Source organism: Hyla sarda, chromosome 1 (genome assembly GCF_029499605.1).
Source record: "Hyla sarda isolate aHylSar1 chromosome 1, aHylSar1.hap1, whole genome shotgun sequence".
Taxonomy (NCBI): Eukaryota; Metazoa; Chordata; class Amphibia; order Anura; family Hylidae; genus Hyla; species Hyla sarda.
This window is the reverse complement of record NC_079189.1, coordinates 54,204,612-54,223,917: the sequence shown is the minus strand read 5'-3', so window position 1 is coordinate 54,223,917 and position 19,306 is coordinate 54,204,612. Positions and strand designations below refer to the sequence as shown.

General features: G+C 41.5%; 1 protein-coding gene across 7 annotated transcripts in view; it reads right to left on the bottom strand.

Annotated features, from left to right (window-relative positions):
* Window positions 1-4,205: 4,205 nt before the first annotated feature.
* ABLIM2 (actin binding LIM protein family member 2) overlaps window positions 4,206-19,306 on the bottom strand; it is a 167,136-nt gene continuing 152,035 nt past the window's right edge. For 6 of the 7 annotated variants that reach the window (XM_056555044.1, XM_056555046.1, XM_056555049.1 and 3 more), the window contains 4 exons: window positions 18,812-18,866; window positions 16,094-16,158; window positions 15,873-15,953; window positions 4,206-8,509 (listed from right to left, as the gene is read on the bottom strand). In XM_056555044.1, the coding sequence (XP_056411019.1) occupies window positions 8,396-8,509; window positions 15,873-15,953; window positions 16,094-16,158; window positions 18,812-18,866 (315 nt within the window). In that variant the 3' untranslated portion in view covers window positions 4,206-8,395. Of the gene's footprint in view, window positions 8,510-15,872; window positions 15,954-16,034; window positions 16,159-18,811; window positions 18,867-19,306 lie in introns of those variants that run through there. The other variant, XM_056555048.1, reaches the window with a different exon arrangement.

The window sequence follows — 19,306 nt, the reverse complement described above, 5'->3', positions numbered from 1 at the left end:
GGTGTATTCGCCGAATAAGACGCACCGACTTTTCCCCCCCAGTTTTGGGGAAGAAAAAGTGCATCTTATACGGCGAAAAATACGGTAATCTGTTAGAAAACACCATAGAACCCTATTGGATTACTGTGCAAATCAGAAAAACCTCTACATGCCTTATATCAGTGTTTCCCAACCTTTCTCTGCTCTGAGCACACCTCGCAGTAAAATAGGCCACCCCCTGTACTATGCCTGCCCCCTGTAGGTATCTTTACCCCTGTATATGGGCACCCCCCAGTTGTTAGCTGGCCACTTGTACATAGCTTCCCCCTTGTAGTAAGACTACTCAAAGCCCCTCTCCTGTTGAAAAACAAACAAACACATATCCACCTCAATTCCCCTACAGTGATCAGCCACAGGACGTTTCTCTACCTACAGGATGTCCATGATAACATCACTGTGTGCATCCCAGAAGAAGTCATGTTTTCAGCCTCTAGTTGGGTTGAGGCTCGTGACATCGCGTTCACTCCCCGCTTGTGACGTCACGGCCACACCGCCCTCCTATAGACTTGCATTGACGCGGCGTGGCCGTGACATCAAGAGTGGGGTGCGCCTGTGATGTCACGAGCCTCCGGTGCTGCACCCAACGCTCTAAACGAATGCCGGGTCTGGCGGCGGGAGCCCCGCGATCAGACATGTTTAGGGGCGGAATACCCCTTTAACAATCTTTCTACCAAAGTGGCCATTTAGCGGCACACTGGGACACGCTTTTAGTGGTGAGAAGACCCCCACCAATCATATTTAATTATCATTAGTCCACTTTCAATATTAAAGTGTAATAGTTAACTAAGGTGCAAATAATAATTATGACTTTTACAGCAAATTTACGCCAACAAGGGTAATAAATCCCTATCTGATTGTTTTGTACTTCGGGCAGCATTCACTAACATGCTTATTCCTTCATCAGCACTTTCTTAGAAAACAGATTAACCAGCTCCAGATGTGATTCATCCCAGACCACCAGTCCCTCAGGTTATCTCCTGTATCCATGTAACTTTCAAACACTGAGTTCTTAAAGGAAATCTTCTATATTTCTTTACACAACTTAGAATTCTAGTTATTTGTACTAGTTTATATACAGTTCTCTATGTGGAACTGGGCAGAGATTTTCTTTACCCACACTGGTTGGGCATGTGGGCAGCGGAAGCAAGTTACGGTTGGGTTGATCCCAGTTTCCATTATACTTTTACAACATGCTCGATATACTAGTTGAATTTATGACTTTTACATAAAGAGTTAACCCAAGATTAGAAATTAACTAGCTGATTGGTTGGGGCGAGACTGGTAGGACCCCAATCAATGATGAAAACAGAGGTCCATTGTCCCCAAAGTGAATTAAGTGGCCACACCTGCTAGAGTGGCACTTTATTCATTCTCTGTGGGACTCAACATTATTGAGCACTGTACTTGGCTAGGCTCAAGAGCATGTGCCCTGCCGCTCCATTTCCATGAGATCTTCATTCTTGTGATCAGTGGGAGTCCCAGCAGTCTGACCCCCACTGATCAACTAGTTATCTCCTATCCGGTGGGGTAAACGCCAATCTTGGGACAACTCCTTTATAGAAGTCCTACAGGATTTTGTTCCTATATCATGCACACTCATCATCACTAGTCTTGCAGTACCATCTATTTTATTCCAGCACAGTTGCATCCATGCATTTATTTGCTTCAACTTGGTCATGTGATCATCAGTCTGAACCACAGAAAACCACAGTGTTTAATGTGGTCAATCCTGGGTCAGCTGACTTCCTACAGGATGACATCATCATGCCCAGCTTTATCTGTATACCTGCTGCAATTTATATGGGATCAGGATGTATTAACCTCTCCTGATGCTGTGTTCTACACATTGCGTTTTTGCTGCATTTTCTCCATGATTTTCCCTGAATTGCTGCAAAAATTTGGTTATTTTACAACAATTTTGCAAATCACAGTGAAAAAATGTAATATTTTACACCATTTTGGGATATTGCAGCAAAAACACAGCCAAGACTCAACACGGGAACATTTGCCAAAGACTTTAAATCTTCATAAAATACTTCAGTATTGATTATAGGTCAATACTGAAGTATTATGGTAAAATTTCTCTAAAAAAAAGTACTATGTATAAAGTAGGGGAGTGGTTGAAGAGCGGGACTGAGGCAGAAAGAGACCCACACACAGAAATAGGGTTCCAGCAGGTTACACCAGGGGTCACAGGTTACACCAGGGGTCTCAAGCTGGTGGCCCTCCAGTTGCAAAACTTCAACTTCCAGAATGCCAGGACATGACCGAACAGCCAACGGCTGTCCGGGCATGCAACATCTGGAGGGCCACCAGTTTGAGATGCCTGGGTAACACTGTTCAGTACTGTTTTATAATGTCATCCATGTTGCTGTTTCTTCTAGGGGTGTACTATAGAGATATAGAAGTGCAGGATCCCCTTTTCTGTGTGTGCATTGTAGTACATCCACCATCTCAGGAACCAAAATTGCCACATATAATGCTACTTTCCATATACACATATGAAAAGTTACCTAGCAGGTATGCTTAAAGGGGTACTCCCGTGGAAAACTTTTTTTTTTTTTTTAAATCAACTGGTGCCAGAAAGTTAAACAGATTTGTAAATTACTTCTATTAAAAAATCTTAATCCTTCCAGTACTTTTTAGGGGCTATTTACTACAGAGGAAATGCTTTACTTTTTAGATTTCTCTGATGTCATGACCACAGTGCTCTCTGCTGACCTCTGCTGTCCATTTTAGGAACTGTCCAGAGCAGGAGAAAATCCCCATAGCAAACATATGCTGCTCTGGACAGTTCCTAAAATGGACAGCAGAGGTCAGCAGAGAGCACTGTGGTCGTGACAGAAGAGAAATCTAAAAAGTCAAGCATTTCCTCTGTAGTATACAGCCCCTAAAAAGTACTAGAAGGATTAAGATTTTTTAATAGAAGTAATTTACATATCTGTTTAACTTTCTGGCACCAGTTGATTAAAAAAAAAAGTTTTCCACGGGAGTACCCCTTTAAACCAAGATAACAATCTTGACTTCTTTTAATTTTTCCCCAATAAATTTAGGTTTGGGATTTTCTGGTTCTAACTTAGGGGATGCAGCCGTCATAGTGAGTCATACAGGTAAGGCTCCATGTGGGAAAAATGTATGCAAATTAGATGTAAATTAGCTGTCTTCCAGTAGAAAGGAAACGTTTTACCTGTAGATGGCGCAAGAGAGACAGCTACCCTATATAAATGAGTTGAATAATCACTTTTACCCGACATTCCAGAATACATTTTAAAGGTATTACTCCAATCCCAAACGATTAACTTGGGGAACAGTTAATAGACTCAGTTGTGTTATTATGTAAATCATGAATTAAATGTTAATAGTAAATATTTCATTTTAAATATTTAATTATTTATAACATAAATGGAAACCAGAGCTTTCTGTAATATCTCTATATACTATAACTCTGCATTACTTTTTTGGTATATTACCGTATTTAAGATCTATTAATACATATACTGTGATAATTGTGTATACATTTTTTATACATTATCATTATCTATTTTATACATATATTTTAGGGCTTTAGGTTGGGGATACACGGCACTAGTGGTCTGATTTTTGGCATTGTACCTGCCCCGTAATACTGTTTTATGATTGTCCAGGCTTGAGTATAACCTGACCATAATCCCAACGTCTACATGTCTGAATGGAATGTATCCTTTACCAACAAAATGGGGACAGTTAGGACCCCCACAGATTTTAGTATACTGGCGAGGCAAATGGGGGCTGTGCAATAACCAAGATCATTTTTTAGGGCCTATTGGTATTGACTATATCATCCATCAATTACAAGGCTATGGCTCTATGGTGACATTTAACAACACATCACAGGGTGATTTAGGATCAGAAAAACATAGCTGTAATACTACACACAAACTGAGGACATGAGTGGTGCTGTTTCTAGATGAGAGCAGCTATGTTTTTCTAATTCGAGATAAGTCTTTCAATCATTGAGGGATTGGATAAATATGAAAAAAGTTTTAAGTCATCATTTCTATTACTATTTTGGTATATATATATATATATATATATATATATATATTTATATTTATTTATATTTCTATATATAATTTATATATATATATATATATATATATATATATATATAATTTACTATACTTTCAACGAATAATAAATTCATACATAGATCCATGAAAGCTATTCCAAGCTGCACCAGCCAACTATTAGTCTATGTCAGTGTTTCCCAACCAGGGAGGCTCCAGCTGTTGCAAAACTACAACTCTCAGCATGCTCAGACAGCCTTCGGCTGTCTGAGCATGCTGAGAGTTGAAGTTTTGCAACAGCTGGAGGCAACCTGGTTGGGAAGCACTTATCAGTGCAGTTATACACATCATAAGAGCGGCTTCCAACCTGGAACTGAAACTACAACTCACAAAAAACATCATCTGGCAGGCTAGGAGTTGTAGTTTCACAACAGGTAGAAGGTTGTTTAAATAAGGGGATTGAAAGTAATAATGGATAGTATTATATAGGTATATAAGTAACCTAAAAGAAACATTTTGACAGGGCAGAATGAGGATATTGTCGCGACAAACAGGAGATAGTTGAGTTTATGTAAGAAACATAGTTCCCCCTAGAGGATTAACAGAAGAAGTGCAGTAGTAGCTGTGACCAGAAACTCCTCAATCTATCTGCGATAGGGTATTTTCATACTACAAAATCCCCGCCTGGATATATTCAGGGTCACCACCGAAATTCATTGGTGTAAGAACCACGAGGACATGTGCTGTAACCATTGACGACAATGCAGTTTGAGTGTAATGCCCCCGAAAGAATGAACATGAACTTGATGACCCACTTAGATCATTGTTAAATTAGTGTGGCAGAATCTCTGCACTAGTGTGAACATATACATAAACTTACTGCACACATAAGTACGGTGTCCATTTTAGAACATTGTCAGTCGTCAGCCGTAACTCCGTCCCGCGTCAGACAAAACAGCGTCCCGCCTCCTCCCTCGGACCATTCTCAGTCAGGCGTCAGTCACTACTCCCTCCTCCGAAACTCCCTCATCTGAAACTCCGTCATCCCCCAGATGAAAAACCTTCCTGCCCTGTAGCAGAGCCAAGTCAGTGTCAGCTCTCTGCTATACGGGTTCTGCTGTACATGCTATTCAGTGTCGGCTCTGCTATACAGACTCTGTAGAACATGTAGTGTCTGTAGTACACGTGCAAGTTTCACAGTTTCAACTCTGCTATACATGCTCTGCAGCGTTGGCTCTGCTATGCGGCAGGAAGTGTTTGTCTGAGGGAGAATCGTCTGAGGGATGACGTAGTTTTGGACGAGGGAGTTTCGGATGAGGGAGGAGGGATTTAAGGTTGGAGACTGACGGAGGATTGGTGTGGGGGAGGAGGCGGGACACTGTTTCGCCTGACAGGGACGGAGTTACGGCTGACGACTGATGGCGATTGGTCCGAGAGAGGAGGCGGGACACTGTTTCGCTAGACGGGGATGGAGTTACGGCTGACGACTGATGGCGATTGGTCCGAGGGAGAAGGCGGGATGCTGTTTCGCCTGACGGGGATGGAGTTAAGGCTGACGACCGACGGCGATTGGTCCGAGGGAGGAGGCGGGATGGAGTTACGTCTGACAATGTCCTAAAATGGACAACGTACATAAGATAGCTATCTCTCCCAGTCCCTTGATGCATCTGCATGTTCGGCTTGGCTGAGCGTGCATGTGTTTTGAATGGAGAGGGAAAAGAAAGCTATAGCCAGACTCCTCTGCTGTTTGTAGACAGTCTGGAGGCCCACCATTCACAATACAAGGTCGGCTGGTCCCACAGACATTGATGGGATCAACTGATACATATCTTACACCAGTTTTTACCAACCAGGGTGCCTCCAGTTGTTGCAAAAATACAACTCCCAGCATGCCCGGAAAGCCGACCAATTAACCATTTATTGTAATTATATATATTATGAATAATGTAGGGGTAAGAGTGGTCTGGGGCAGGAAGTTTCCATATAATTTCATTGTATGTAATAAATAGGTCCAACATGAGATGATGTTTTTTTTATTTTTTTTATATATAAAGATTAAGATTCCTTATTCTTTTTATACATCTATAGTGCAACATCATAAAATTCTAGGCTCCTGTAGCTGCCACAAGGGGAGCTTACTGCATAGGGATTGTTACAATTCTTATTGAGCTCAATAATAAATTCACACGCAGTGGTGGCAACAGGATTACAGCCTTCAGGCTTGGTTTCTACTTGTTTTTGTGTGCGTTTTTATGATCTGAAAAAAATAAATAAAAATGCCCTGTTGCAGTTTGGGTGGTGTTTTTATTTTTATTTTTTTTTCCCAAAAATAGTGGGTTTTAGTCTTGTGTGTTTTTTCCCCCAAAAATATATGCTTTTTTGAGGCAATTTTGCTGGAAAAAAAAAGTGGAAACCTAGCCCAAACTGCATCCCCCAACAGATAGAAAAGCCTTTAGTGAGTTATGAGAAACAGTAGGTCTACAACTGTGTGCATTGCCAATATATCAATGTTGGACAAAATATCCACTGTGTGTGGGTCATGACTACACCACTTCTGTGAGCAAAAAGTCCTCTTCGCTCCTTAAAGAGGTACTTTGCCCCAGAACATCTTATCCCCTATCCTAAGCATAGTGGATAACATGTCCAGGGGCTGAGTACCCCTTTAGGATGTCTGGTGCCATCCCTACGATACCAACATTACATATAATTAGTCACTGACGCACAGACACGTTCCAACGCATTTCGCCCGGATGGTACCAGGCTCCTCAGGGGACACATTGCAGAAAAGAGAATGATTCCCACACAAGTACAAGAAAGATAAGTGAGATGATAATCATAATCAAAGTTGTGGTGAACAAAGAAATGATGATCAAAACAAGTAAAAGGCCATGATTAGTGTTGCTCGCGAAAATTCGCAATGCAAATTTTATTTGCGAATATCGCATATTCGCGAATATTCGCGAATATAGCGCTATATATTCGTAATTACGAATATATATATATATATTTTTTTTTTTTTTTTTTTTTTTTTCACAGTACACATCACAGTGATCATCCCTCTCTGCTTCCAGCTTGTGTGGTGTAAAGAAGGCTCTAATACTACTGTGTGAGACTGGCGTGCGAATTTTCGCATATACGAAAATTTGCATATGCTAATTTTCGCATATGCGAATTTTAGCTTATGCTAATTTTGTATATGCTGATTGTCGTATAAGCTAATTTTCGCATACGCAAATTTTTCGCGTATGCGAAAATAAAACGAGAATATTACGAATATGCGAATATTCGCAAATATATGACGAATATTCGTTTATATATTCGCGAATATTCGCGAATTCGAATATGGCCTATGCCGCTCAACACTAGCCATGATAAAAAGAAGCCCTGGCCACTTACTGACTCCCCATGACAGACGTAAGAAGCAGCATGATTATGATCATTTTCATGCTTATCTTATTTCTACTTGTTTGGGAATCATTCTCTGTTCCCTTGTGTGTTCCCTGAGGAGGCAGGCACCATCGTTGGGACGTGTCGTGTTATGTTGGTGGTGTTTGCCAACCGTGGGCGATCGTTACTCATATGATACAATAGTTATGGCTGACAAAGGCTTTCTTTTGGCTAAATATATTGGCTTGCTACCTGTATCAATACTGCACATTGCTTTCAGCCAAATCAGTGACGATCTCAAATATCTTTGTTCTCTGTGATTAATAACAACATTACATATTACTTTACATAACTCAGTCTCTTCCCCTATACAGTCTTTGCTGTCACTAGATATATCTATGAACATATGAGAAGTCAAAATGATGTAACTGAGTGGATTTCCAAAATAAACTATTTTGGCCGCAAAGATGCCTGAGATAGCTTCTATAAGAAATCTGGTTATTAGATACTAATGTCATATGCCAGTCTTAGTGTTCGTGAATATATGAGTGTAGCAAGCATTAGCTTATTTCGGTACATATGAAAAGTTTTGCTATCAGGTTAGTTGAGCTGTTATCTCCATAATAAACCACATAGAAATAAATGCAAACATGGCTTACATGCGAGTCTTTGGCCTTCATGTCACTAGATATCGATGAGAATCATGGATACATGGGCTATACGTTGTACCCCTGACATACAGTGGTCGGTGTTACAGTGTTCCAGGACAGCTAGAAATATTGTAAATAAAGCAACATTGGCAGATATTGGCATGGTAGAAGATGAGAGAACTGGCTGGCCCCATGGAACAGTCTTGCCTTGCTCTTCCAGGAGAAGAGAGTGTGAAGAAGTCGATGGCAGCTCTGTTAAGCAGATGGCGTAGGCTAGAAAAGCAGTGCCTTCTTCTTCATGTCATTCCTCTTCCATAACGCTAAGCGGTCAAATTCCTCGATAGTCATGCCAAAGACGTGTGCAAACTCCTCTGTGGACAGGTGTCTCTTCAATGTGGTCATAAAACAGAAGAAACAAAGAAAAAGTCTTGTTAGCAACACCAGCATCTACTGAAATGTAGGATTCTATACTTTGTCTGATGGTTGGCAATGCAGATTTTCGAATTCCCATATTAGAGAAATCTGAGTTAATTGTAAATACCCCCCCCCCCCCCCCGCTCTTCCCTGTTCCATGGACCCTCATATGTTAGTCTGAGAAGTAAGCGGTTACAAAGAGGATTTCTTACTCTACAGGACCCACAATGTCCATATATTACATACACAGCCCATTTATTTCAATAGGAAATGTGCCATGCTTCATCTCTCCTGTGGGGGTGCTGTCAGGAAGAAATTACTGAACATCCTTGGTCCACTTTGTCTCCTCCCCCCCTTCAACTGAAACAAGATCAAGTAATACTTTTTCCTGGCTTTCAGCATCCTCCCTTGTAAGCCACGCCCCTTTCTGATGACATAACAAATCACACCCCCTTTCTAACATCGTCCAACCAAGCCACCTCCCTCTCTATCGTAGCTCATCATAGCTCAGAGGACGATGCTTTGGGGAGCAGTGAATGGTGCCAGAATCAAGCCAGCAGGACTATGTATGGGTTGTTTTTTTTCCCACTCATTTTCATTTACCTTATTGGAGAATTCTGAGTTAATAGGGAAGTATGTTCAGGATCCTTATGGTGATAGTGGAGAGTGGTTACAAAGACTTTCACTCAATACAATACATTAGCTTGAATGTAATGCTTAAAGGAGTACTCAGCCGCTCAGCATTTGGAACAAACTGTTCCAAACGCTGGAACCGGTGCCAGGAGCTTGTGATGTCATAGCCCCGCCCTTCATGCCATCACGACCCGCCCCCTCAATGCAAGTCCCATAGACTTGCAGTGAGGGGGCAGGGCGTGATGTCATGAGGGGGTTGGGCTAGGATGTCACGAGCTCCCGGCGCCGGCTCCAGCGTTCGGAACAGTTTGTTCCAAACACTGAGCAGCGGAGTACTCCTTTAAATTGTCCTGTGGTGGCACTACAGGCAAATTCAAAGCACTTATTGCCAGGTTTCCCTTCTTAATTTCAATGGATGCTTAATTTCAATGTTCGCTCCGGGTCTGATAACTGCCGATCACGAGGCCGGGCCTGGGGGGGAAAGGATCCCCAGGTCATGTAAAAATCATGTAGTAATCAGTTGTTTCCATTTCTATGTTTTCCAAATCCCTTCTGCATCATCAAAACCATGGCAGTATCCATCCTATTGGTATTAGATGTACATTTTTGCTAAACTACGGACAAAACTAATATGCAAATTAGCTTCAGGAGGAAGAAAACTATGCCTCTGGTGCCCCCTACAGATGGCTACCCTGTAACTTAATGTCTGACCCTTAAAACACAACTAAGGATATTAGCCAAACCAGTGACTACTCAAAAAGGAATATGTAATGTCAAGTCAAGTCTGTCACCTAGCCTCTTCCATGCTGACAGGGTGTCCATTGTCCACTAAAAGTCTAAAGGAGAAAGGCAAATACTGAAGTCCTCAAATAGAGAAAATTGGGGATCACGTGCCTCGAGGACCTTGTTCGGTTAGCAGAACCGATTGTCGAGTCGGGGGATAACCATCTGGATGCACCAGTTGGATTGTGTTGCAGCAAATGTATTGCAGTTGGTATTAGATACTGTGCAAAGTCTACAAAGTACCTCAGTCACACCATCCACGGCACCGTTGACAATCTAAGTAGAACTACAGGTCCCAGTACAACCTCCAGGGTCACCAGAAATAGACACCCACAAAAGTCACTATTTACTGTAGGATAGTACACATAACATGCATATCTGCTGAAGTTACTGATATTGAAGACTGGAGCTGCATCTAAGACCACATATTTAAAGGGGCACTTCACTGACCAGCATTTGGAACATTTAGTTCCGAACGATGTGTGCGCGCTGCGGGGGTCGACCACACCACCTCATGATGCCACGTCATGCCTCCTCAATGCAAGTCTATGGGAGGGGGCGCGGCGGCCACCACCCCCTCCCATAGACTCGCATTGAGGGGGCGTGGCATGACATCACGGGGGCATGGCCGACCCCTGCAGCATTCATAACTAAATGTTCCGAATGCTGGTCAGTGGAGTGCCCCTTTAAATATGTGGTCTTAGATGCAGCTCCAATCTTCAATATCAGTAACTTCAGCAGATAATTAAGCATGTTGCTTAATGTCAGGATTTGTTGGGTAACAGTTGGATGAGTGCACCTATAACTTATAGCAGTGGCCTCCAAACTATGGCCCTCCAGATGTTGCATGCTGTAGTATGTTGTAGTTTTGCAACATCACTGTTTGGGGACCACTGACATATAGGATATGTTCATACTTCTCCATCAGATATAATTCTAATATGGCTCCCCCTCTTTTCGTTTTACTTTTTGGGTGCACCCCTATAAATAAAGGTTTGGCGCCCCTCTTCCAAATATAGGGTTATTTTAAGAATGGCTCTCAGAATGGCTCTTATTTCCAATAACAGGGCAGGTCAGAACTGGCTATATCTCTGCAGCATCTTATTAGACCATTTAGACAAAACAGCCAATATATCGATGGCTCATCAATCAGGACACACAACAATAATAACACAGACTTGGTTGTGGATATTGTGTCCCAAAAAATTGTGTGGGTGGATTTTGACGCTCATTACTGGCAACCTAACCCAGAACAAGTACTGTATGGAAAACTCACTCAACATGTAAAATGTATTAATATGTGGGGAATGCTGCTGCGGTGAGATCATACTTGCAAAAGTAACCACATCGTATGGTCTTTATTTCCTTTAAAACAAAACGTTGGCAAATATTCCTTATAGCCTGTGAAATGCGGAGAGCTTAGGTCAATTCTGAGGAATGGGAATTAATCAGTAAAGTCATCAGGACTGAGGTAAATACTGAGGTGAATGGAGCATCGCTCTGCAGGCTATCTGGGGATTGAAAGGCTTATAGTTAAAGAGGGGTGATCAAAAGTCAGAGAACCCAAGGAAGCGATTTGGTCATCTTTTAGATTAGACACGGGTTTCAAGAGCTCCTTGCATTTTACTTTATAAAATGATTTTGAGACCACAATAATCCTATGGGTGCCAGGAGACATTTGCAAAAGATCTGAGACCCCAAATATGACATTTTTACTACATTTAGCACAATATATAGAGTAAAGTTGTTTCATTCACTGCTGTAAAATGAGATAGAGAAACATGGAACAGAAAAATACATATGCATGTTTCTCCTTATTGGTATACATCCTTTCTGCCTTCCATTGTACATAGGAGTAGGAGCCATTGTCAGTATATACACACACATATATATATATATATATATATATATATATATATATATAGCTACAGAATCCACAGTAATGACAGCCACTGTGCCCTCCCACTAGTACCAGCAGTAGTCAACTTAATAGTGACAGCCACAGCCCCCTCCCATAAGTGCCAGCCATAGTCCACTCATATGTGACAGCTACAGTGTCTCCCATTAGTGCCAGTCATAGTCCACATAATAGTGACAGACACAGTGTCTCACATTTGTGTCATCCATAGTCCTCTTATAAGTGACAGCCACAGTGGCCTCTCATTAGTGTAGGTACAGTCCACTTGATAGTGACAGCTAAAGTGTCTCCCATTAGTACCAACTAAAGACCACTTTATAGTGACTGCCAAAGTGTCTCTCATTAGTGGCAACAAAAGTCCACGAATAGTGACAGCCAAAGTGTGTCTTATTAGCGCAAGCCATAGACCACAAGTCCACGAATAGTAACAGCCATGAGTGCCCTCCCATTAGCGCCAACCAAAGAAAACGTATAAGCGACAGTCACAGTGCCATGTATTAGTGCCAGCCATAGACCACTTATTAGTGACAGCCACCTTTACAGCCATAACCACAACCATAGCGGTAGCCAGAGACCCCTTAATAGTGATAGCCACGTGTACCCGAATTAATACCAGACACTGTCCTTGCAACAGTGCCAGCCACAGTTCCCCGCATTAGTACCGTCCACAGGTTAATACAAATATTCTCATATTGTATTGGTTCTTGTTTTTTCCAAAATCATTGGATCAGTTCAATGCAGTTGGTCTATAGAGCAGGTTCTACCCACCTGATATTAAAAGAAACGGGACCAACAAGCCTGGGCCTCCGCTTCGCAAAGTAGGGGCAGTTTTATAGAAAACAGGGCTCTGTTCAACAAGTAAAATAGGAACCCCAACCCCACTCTTTATGTTTAAACAGGTTTTCTTGTAATATAATTGTTAAAAGTTTAGTAGTTAATTCCTCAGTAATGGGGTTATTTTTACATTCCCTGGTGGTCTAAGAGAGTAAAGGGTCAATGTTAAATTCAGGTCGCTGTTTGAGGTTCCATCCTCTGGGATTCTTTTGGAAATGAGGACCCTCAGCAACTGCCATGTATGCCACCTTCTATAACCTGACCTTCCCCATGGCCCCCAAAGAACACACACATGGCATAGCTATAGGGAATATACACCCTACCCCTCTAAAGATACTGTATTTTACAGATGTTGGCCTCAGCCTTCTCCAGGTGTATGATATTATATGCACTGCTCAGCAGCTCCCAGCTTTCCATGGTCACTCTGCTGATCCCATTATAGCCCATCGTTGGATTGTATATTGATTCAGGTGTTCAGCATCATGATTTTCCTCTCACAAATACCCAGCATTAACGTTCCCGTCACACATGGCTGTCGTATTTATTATTATCCCCCTGAACTCCGGGACATCCCCAAATCTTTGATCTTTTCTAAAGAGCTTAAGCCAAGGCCACACCTGCTCTAAGGCAAGTAGATCAAGAACCGCGCTGAATAAACATCAGTGCCGCTAAGGATTGTTAAGTAGCTACATGTCTTATTAAGAAGAGGAGCCAAGGTGTCTTATCTGTCCAAAACAAACCAAATGTCCCCAAACATGAGTCCTGATTAAAGAGGCGCGTGTAACCTAAGTGGACGGTGCCCCCCCCCCCCATTATTGTATAATGAGATATATCCATTCATGAATTCCAGATGTACAAAGCTCTCACACATTCTCTGTACTTGTGAGATGTCTCTTTTTTTTAATGATCCTGGCTTAAAAAAAGGAATGAGGCTGTGAAAGCAAAATCCCTTGCTGAGTAATCAGGAGAGGAACACATTGAAGTGTTTAGGGGAAGAAGGACCAATCTGGATAAACAAGGTTCTTTGTGATTGATGTCCAAAATCCGCAGTGGCTGCTTGGCACGCTGGGGATATTATGGAGATGACAAAGAAAAAAATGGAATTTTCAGGTTTTGTGGGCATCAATATAAACCTCCACATTCAGTAAGGGCTGTATAACGCTGATCTCCTAGATCGGCACTCATCTAACAAGCCTATTACATGGCTTGGCTATTGTCAGGACAGGCTCCGAGAAGGATCGCATGATGGTTCATGTGGCCCTTGCTTTTATAATTCGTTGACTGCACATAACCTCCACAGGACGATATGCGGCTGATAAACCATGTAATCAGCCAATGTATGAGCTAATAGCTGGGCCTGTGACACAGGAATATTATTGGCCTATTGGGCTGTGAAACAGGGCCCTAAATCAAGGGATGGTTTTAAAGGCAAATCGAATTTTAAAGGGGGTACTCCGCCACTAGACATCTTATCCCCTATCCTTTGGATAAGATGATTGATCGCAGGGATCCTGCAGCTGGGAACCCCGCGATCTTTGTGCAGCACCCAGCGTTCATTTAGAATGCTTGGAGCGGGCGGTGGTGGTCGTGACATCACGGCCACGCCCCCTCAATGCAAGTCTATGGGAGGGGGCCCCCTCCCATAGACTTGCATTAAGGGGGCATGGTGTGACATCACGCCGCTCGCTCCAAGCATTCAGAACAAAATGTACCCCTTTAAACTAAATCTCCTACAGATTACCCTGAGCTATGCATGGACAGGATAAACAGTATAACATAATTCTGCATGAGTGCTATCTGCACTTTGTGTATCCCTGCCCATAATAATCCACTCATTTTATGATGAAACATCAGGGTTTTTTTTTTCTTTTGCAATTTTATGCATAATGAAGCATTAAATGTATAAATGTTTCCTATAAATAGTGCCTAAAAATCAACAACCCAAAAAGACCTAATGATGACATTGGTGATTGTTAGTGGTTTTAAGTACCCCGACTAATAAAAACGTTTAATTTGTCTCTACAACATACCTAAAGTTTTTTTCAAATGATAGGTACACTTTGAAATCCCATGTAACACAGCCTTAGGGTCTATTCAGCCATACAATATCCTGAGCATATTTGATGCACAGGATTTGAAGCTGAAGATTTTGTGCTGAAAAGTTCAATGTAAACTAAATGACTGAAAGTGTATCTGTCAAATCCCACAAAAAAAAAAAATGTCACACAGTACATTAGCCCATCATTTTTTATGATTCTATCACCTATATTTATTATAAAAATACCTCATTTCATTAGCTCATAGTGTTAGAAATCCTCTCAGGGGAATCCTCTCTTGTGGTGGTGGGAGGTTATTGGTGTGTCTGCTCATGCAGCCTTGTCCATGACTCATGGACAAGCCTGATGCTTCTGCAAGACTGGTTAGTGCCCCAGTAGGTATGGGGACCCCTAGTGGTGGGATTTTCAGGAGCTGTTTTCTTTATTAAATATCCCCAAAAAAATTTACAACCATATTACACAAGGCCTTTAATTTTAATCAGTAACTGTAATAGTAACTGTAATGAATGGTCATTGTCTGACCCAAAGGGTTAAACTTTTGGTTTGGTTGCTGGCTAGGCCCTAGCTATCTGGTCAGCTGACCATGCTGAGATCGCACCTGTGTAGCTGGCTATTTAAACCTGCAGTGTGCTTCTAATCCTTGCCAGTAACTAGCCATCTTATAGTGTTTATGACTTCAGGTTTTGATCTTTGGCTCGACTTTTTGACTACTCTCCTGCTTAGTGTTCTGGTACTCTGCTTATTCCTGTTATTGACCCCGGCTAGTCTAACCTCACTTTACTGTGTGTTTGTCCAGATTTATTTCTGTTAGTTTTGTGTACCTCCAGCTGTTCCCCCGACTCCGACTGTTTTGTATTTTATTAGGGCTTCACCCTATCCCTGCTCAACGTGACAGTAACAACTTAAAAAGTTTTTTTGATCTGACAGTGGCCCTTTAACATAGCTTCAAATCTGCGGCATTCAATCTTGTGCATCAAATATGCGCATTATACTGTACGTGTACATAGCCCTTTAAGAGTGGAGCTGTTGCGGGGTAAAAAAATAAAAAATAAAATGTTCACAATAAATTGGTCACTAATGCCATGATTATGAGCACATAGAACTGGTCTACCTCCAGTCTGGTCCGGTCTACATCTTTGGGTAGCTTCACCCGCACTTGGTTGGTTACAATCAGCAATTCATAGGGATAGATCTAGGATGGTGAAACAGAGAAGAGAGCTCAGTCACTTGTCACTTGTGCCTTTATATGACAAGAAATTTAGACTTTACATACTTGAGTCCATAATGTCACATACAATGGTAAGGTCATAAGAAAGGCATAGACAGTTTAACCTTGTGCGGGAGAGGTGAATGGGTGTTGTCTATTTGTTCTGGCCTCACACCTCTTACCTTGTACTCTGTGGAGAAAACACATGAAATTTAATCAAGTTATAAATGAAGGTCTCCAACTTTAGTCATATGAATTGTGATAATGGTGGATACAACTAGTAGGCTGACACTGAAAGTTATTATTTAAAAAAAACATTTTTTTTTTGTTACATTTTTTTTGTTAAATTTTTTTTGTTTAGGGTACATTTTCTATAATTCTTCCAAGTGTCATTCTGACATACTGAATTATCTATTGCCTATAGTCTTGTGTATGATATTATTTCTATTTCTGAGCTCTCTGTCTAACACAACCAATGGGCAAATGCCCACATAAGCAGGATGACAGCGTGCACAAAACTTGTAGCTAAGACATGCTGGTTTACATTTCTTCTAGATGTTATTTATGTAACTTAATGAAAGGACATGAATTTACAATGTTAGGATCATGTTCTGAACTGTATATGAAACATTACAGAGGTACGGAGGAAGTTACTGTTTACATGTGGCCAGACAGAGGTTTGTTGCAGTTTCATGTACTTCAGTTAAGATATTATCTGCTTTATACAACCCATTTTTATATGCAATATATAGATAAGAGCAATGCTAGATAGATAGAAAGATAGGTAGATAGATAGATAGATAGATAGATAGAGAGATAGATAGATATGTAATGTCCCAGTACAGGTACATGGTCCTATACTACCTGTAGGCCCTGTCAGGTTGAGTCCCTCAGTGAACTGGGGGCTCCCCTGTAGGGCTCTCCCATTGTTTTCTCCCTGTTGTTTTATATGGTGTGTATCACTTTAATGCTTAGACAGGATCCCTATGTCTAGATAGTATACAGGACCTGTGGGTGGTCTCAAGGACCTGTGAATAAGCCTGTCACATGTTATGTTATGTAGTCACCTGGTTTGTTGTCATGTGTACTCCCAGAGAGCACCAGTTTAACATATGACCCACAGCTTGACCAATGGGCTTTAGTACAACCCCCCACTATATAAAGGGGCAGCCATTGCAATTAGCTCTCTTAGCACTTACCACCAGCTACCTTACTGAGCTCAGCTACCAGAAATCTCAGGACAAGTGTTCAGCATTTGGAAGGCCACACAGCTCAAGTCTATCCAGTAAGTCTTCAAGTCTATGTCTGCTGTCACTGAAACTAGTCAAGTCCTGCACATAGTCAAGTCAAGTCTAATTACAAGTCAAAGTCAAGTTTATTACAAGTACTGGTCCAGCAAGCTGCGAGGTCCTCTGGGTCCTGGCCACCTCTCTGGGAATTCTGGCCTTAGCTGTGAAGATAATTACACCTGTCTTCTACTAAAGCCTCCGTTTGACCCAAACTGGTTGTGGACTCTTTATTCACTACTAGCCCGTGGGATAACGGAGAATCCGGGAGTGTGGTGTTCTGGAACCCGAAAACCACACTGGCGTCATGAACACATAGGGGTTAATACCATCCGACCCCCAGGGTTAATAACATCTGATCCCATCACTCATACCGCAACACCCGTGGTCCCGCCATTTACTGCAGTGGCTCACTACAGATAGATAGATACAAAGATAGATAGATAGATAGATAGATAGATATGAGTGTGGTGTCCCAGCACCAATAGCTGTCATGTGGCTTTGTTTGGACTGTCTCAGGCAGCTTGACAGCACAGGGTGTTGGGACCACCAGAGTTTCTTAGTTCAATTAATTATGTGTACATTGTAATGTTAGATAATATATTTTCTTACATTAATTATGTTATGTGTATATGTTTTATGTGACTGTACCTTTAATTGAGAGCAGTGAACCCCATGTGACCCTGCCTGCCAATGAGAACCCCAAAAGTCTCCCCTGTATAATGTAGTAGGGGGAGGAGTTGTTCAGTCCAAGTCTAGTGGCTCCTGAGCTACAGTGTGGTTCAGGTGTGCTGTGTGTTATGTGCTCTGAGGAGAGGCCTACTCCAAATCTAATCTCTCAACTGGTCATCCTGCAAGGATTACACACAAGGAGGAAGTTCATGCCTCTGCGGAACAGTCTTCAGTACCTTGACAGGACCCTAGCAACCAGGACTCAATCTTCCATCTCACAACTCAGTATAAATCGGTTTGGTGTAAGCACCACAAGTCTCAGCAAGGCAACAGGGCTCCCAAGGGGTTATGCTGCATTCTCTAACCTAAAGCCATTACCATCTGCACCCTGCTCAGTAAAGACAGTTATCCATAACCTGACGTCGGTGTGTTCATTTACTACCCATGTTTGGACCAGAAGAAGCTGTCCCACGAACCTTGGACCGTGTATAGGATAATGGTGCCCTGGCGTCACAAAGTGATCAGGTATTTCCACCAACACCACCCCGTGTCACCCCATGAGATAGATAGATAGATATAAGATAGATAGATAGATAGATATGAGCTAGATGGATAGATATGAGATAGATAGATAAACATTGTAAATAGATATGAGATAGATAAATGGACAGACAGATAGGACAAAGTATTTGATATAGGTAGATATAGATATCCATATGATATAGCGTGCTTTTTTCTCCTAGAGGTTTATTTCTGTATGTTAGTTTCTTTGGTATGTCTTAGTATACCACTGTTATATTTATGCATGTGGTAAATCACAAGTGACATATATACACACAGAGAACATTCTTATATACAAATAACATGCATTGGGTGATCCTGTACCTTTCATGCCCCAACTAGAATCATCATCCAAATGGTACTGACCAAAGTTAGGAGCCTGGAAAATTAGAAATAACATCAGTAAAGCAAAAAGGAAAAAAATCATATTATTGTCATTTATTTCTAATGTCAAAAATTACTTGCATATTATCCAATTAGAACCTGCAAGGGGTCAGTAATCTCCCAGCATGAAATAAACAAAAAAATATAAGTATGAACTTAAATAGGAGGAGAGTGCCTAATACTTAACTTTTAATAAGTTCTCATAAAAATGACACCAATTAGTGCTCAAAATATCCTCTCACCAAAAAAAAGAAATTATTTAAAACTGACCAGGTTTGTCAGTAATCAAATAGGTCGTTGCCTATAGCAACCTATACATAAGCATTAGGTAGATCTCATTAATCGACCAATTCAGACGACTTAGATCACCAACAGATATTGCTTCACTTGCCCTGACAGTCGGTCCCAATATCAATAATACTTGAGATCACTGTA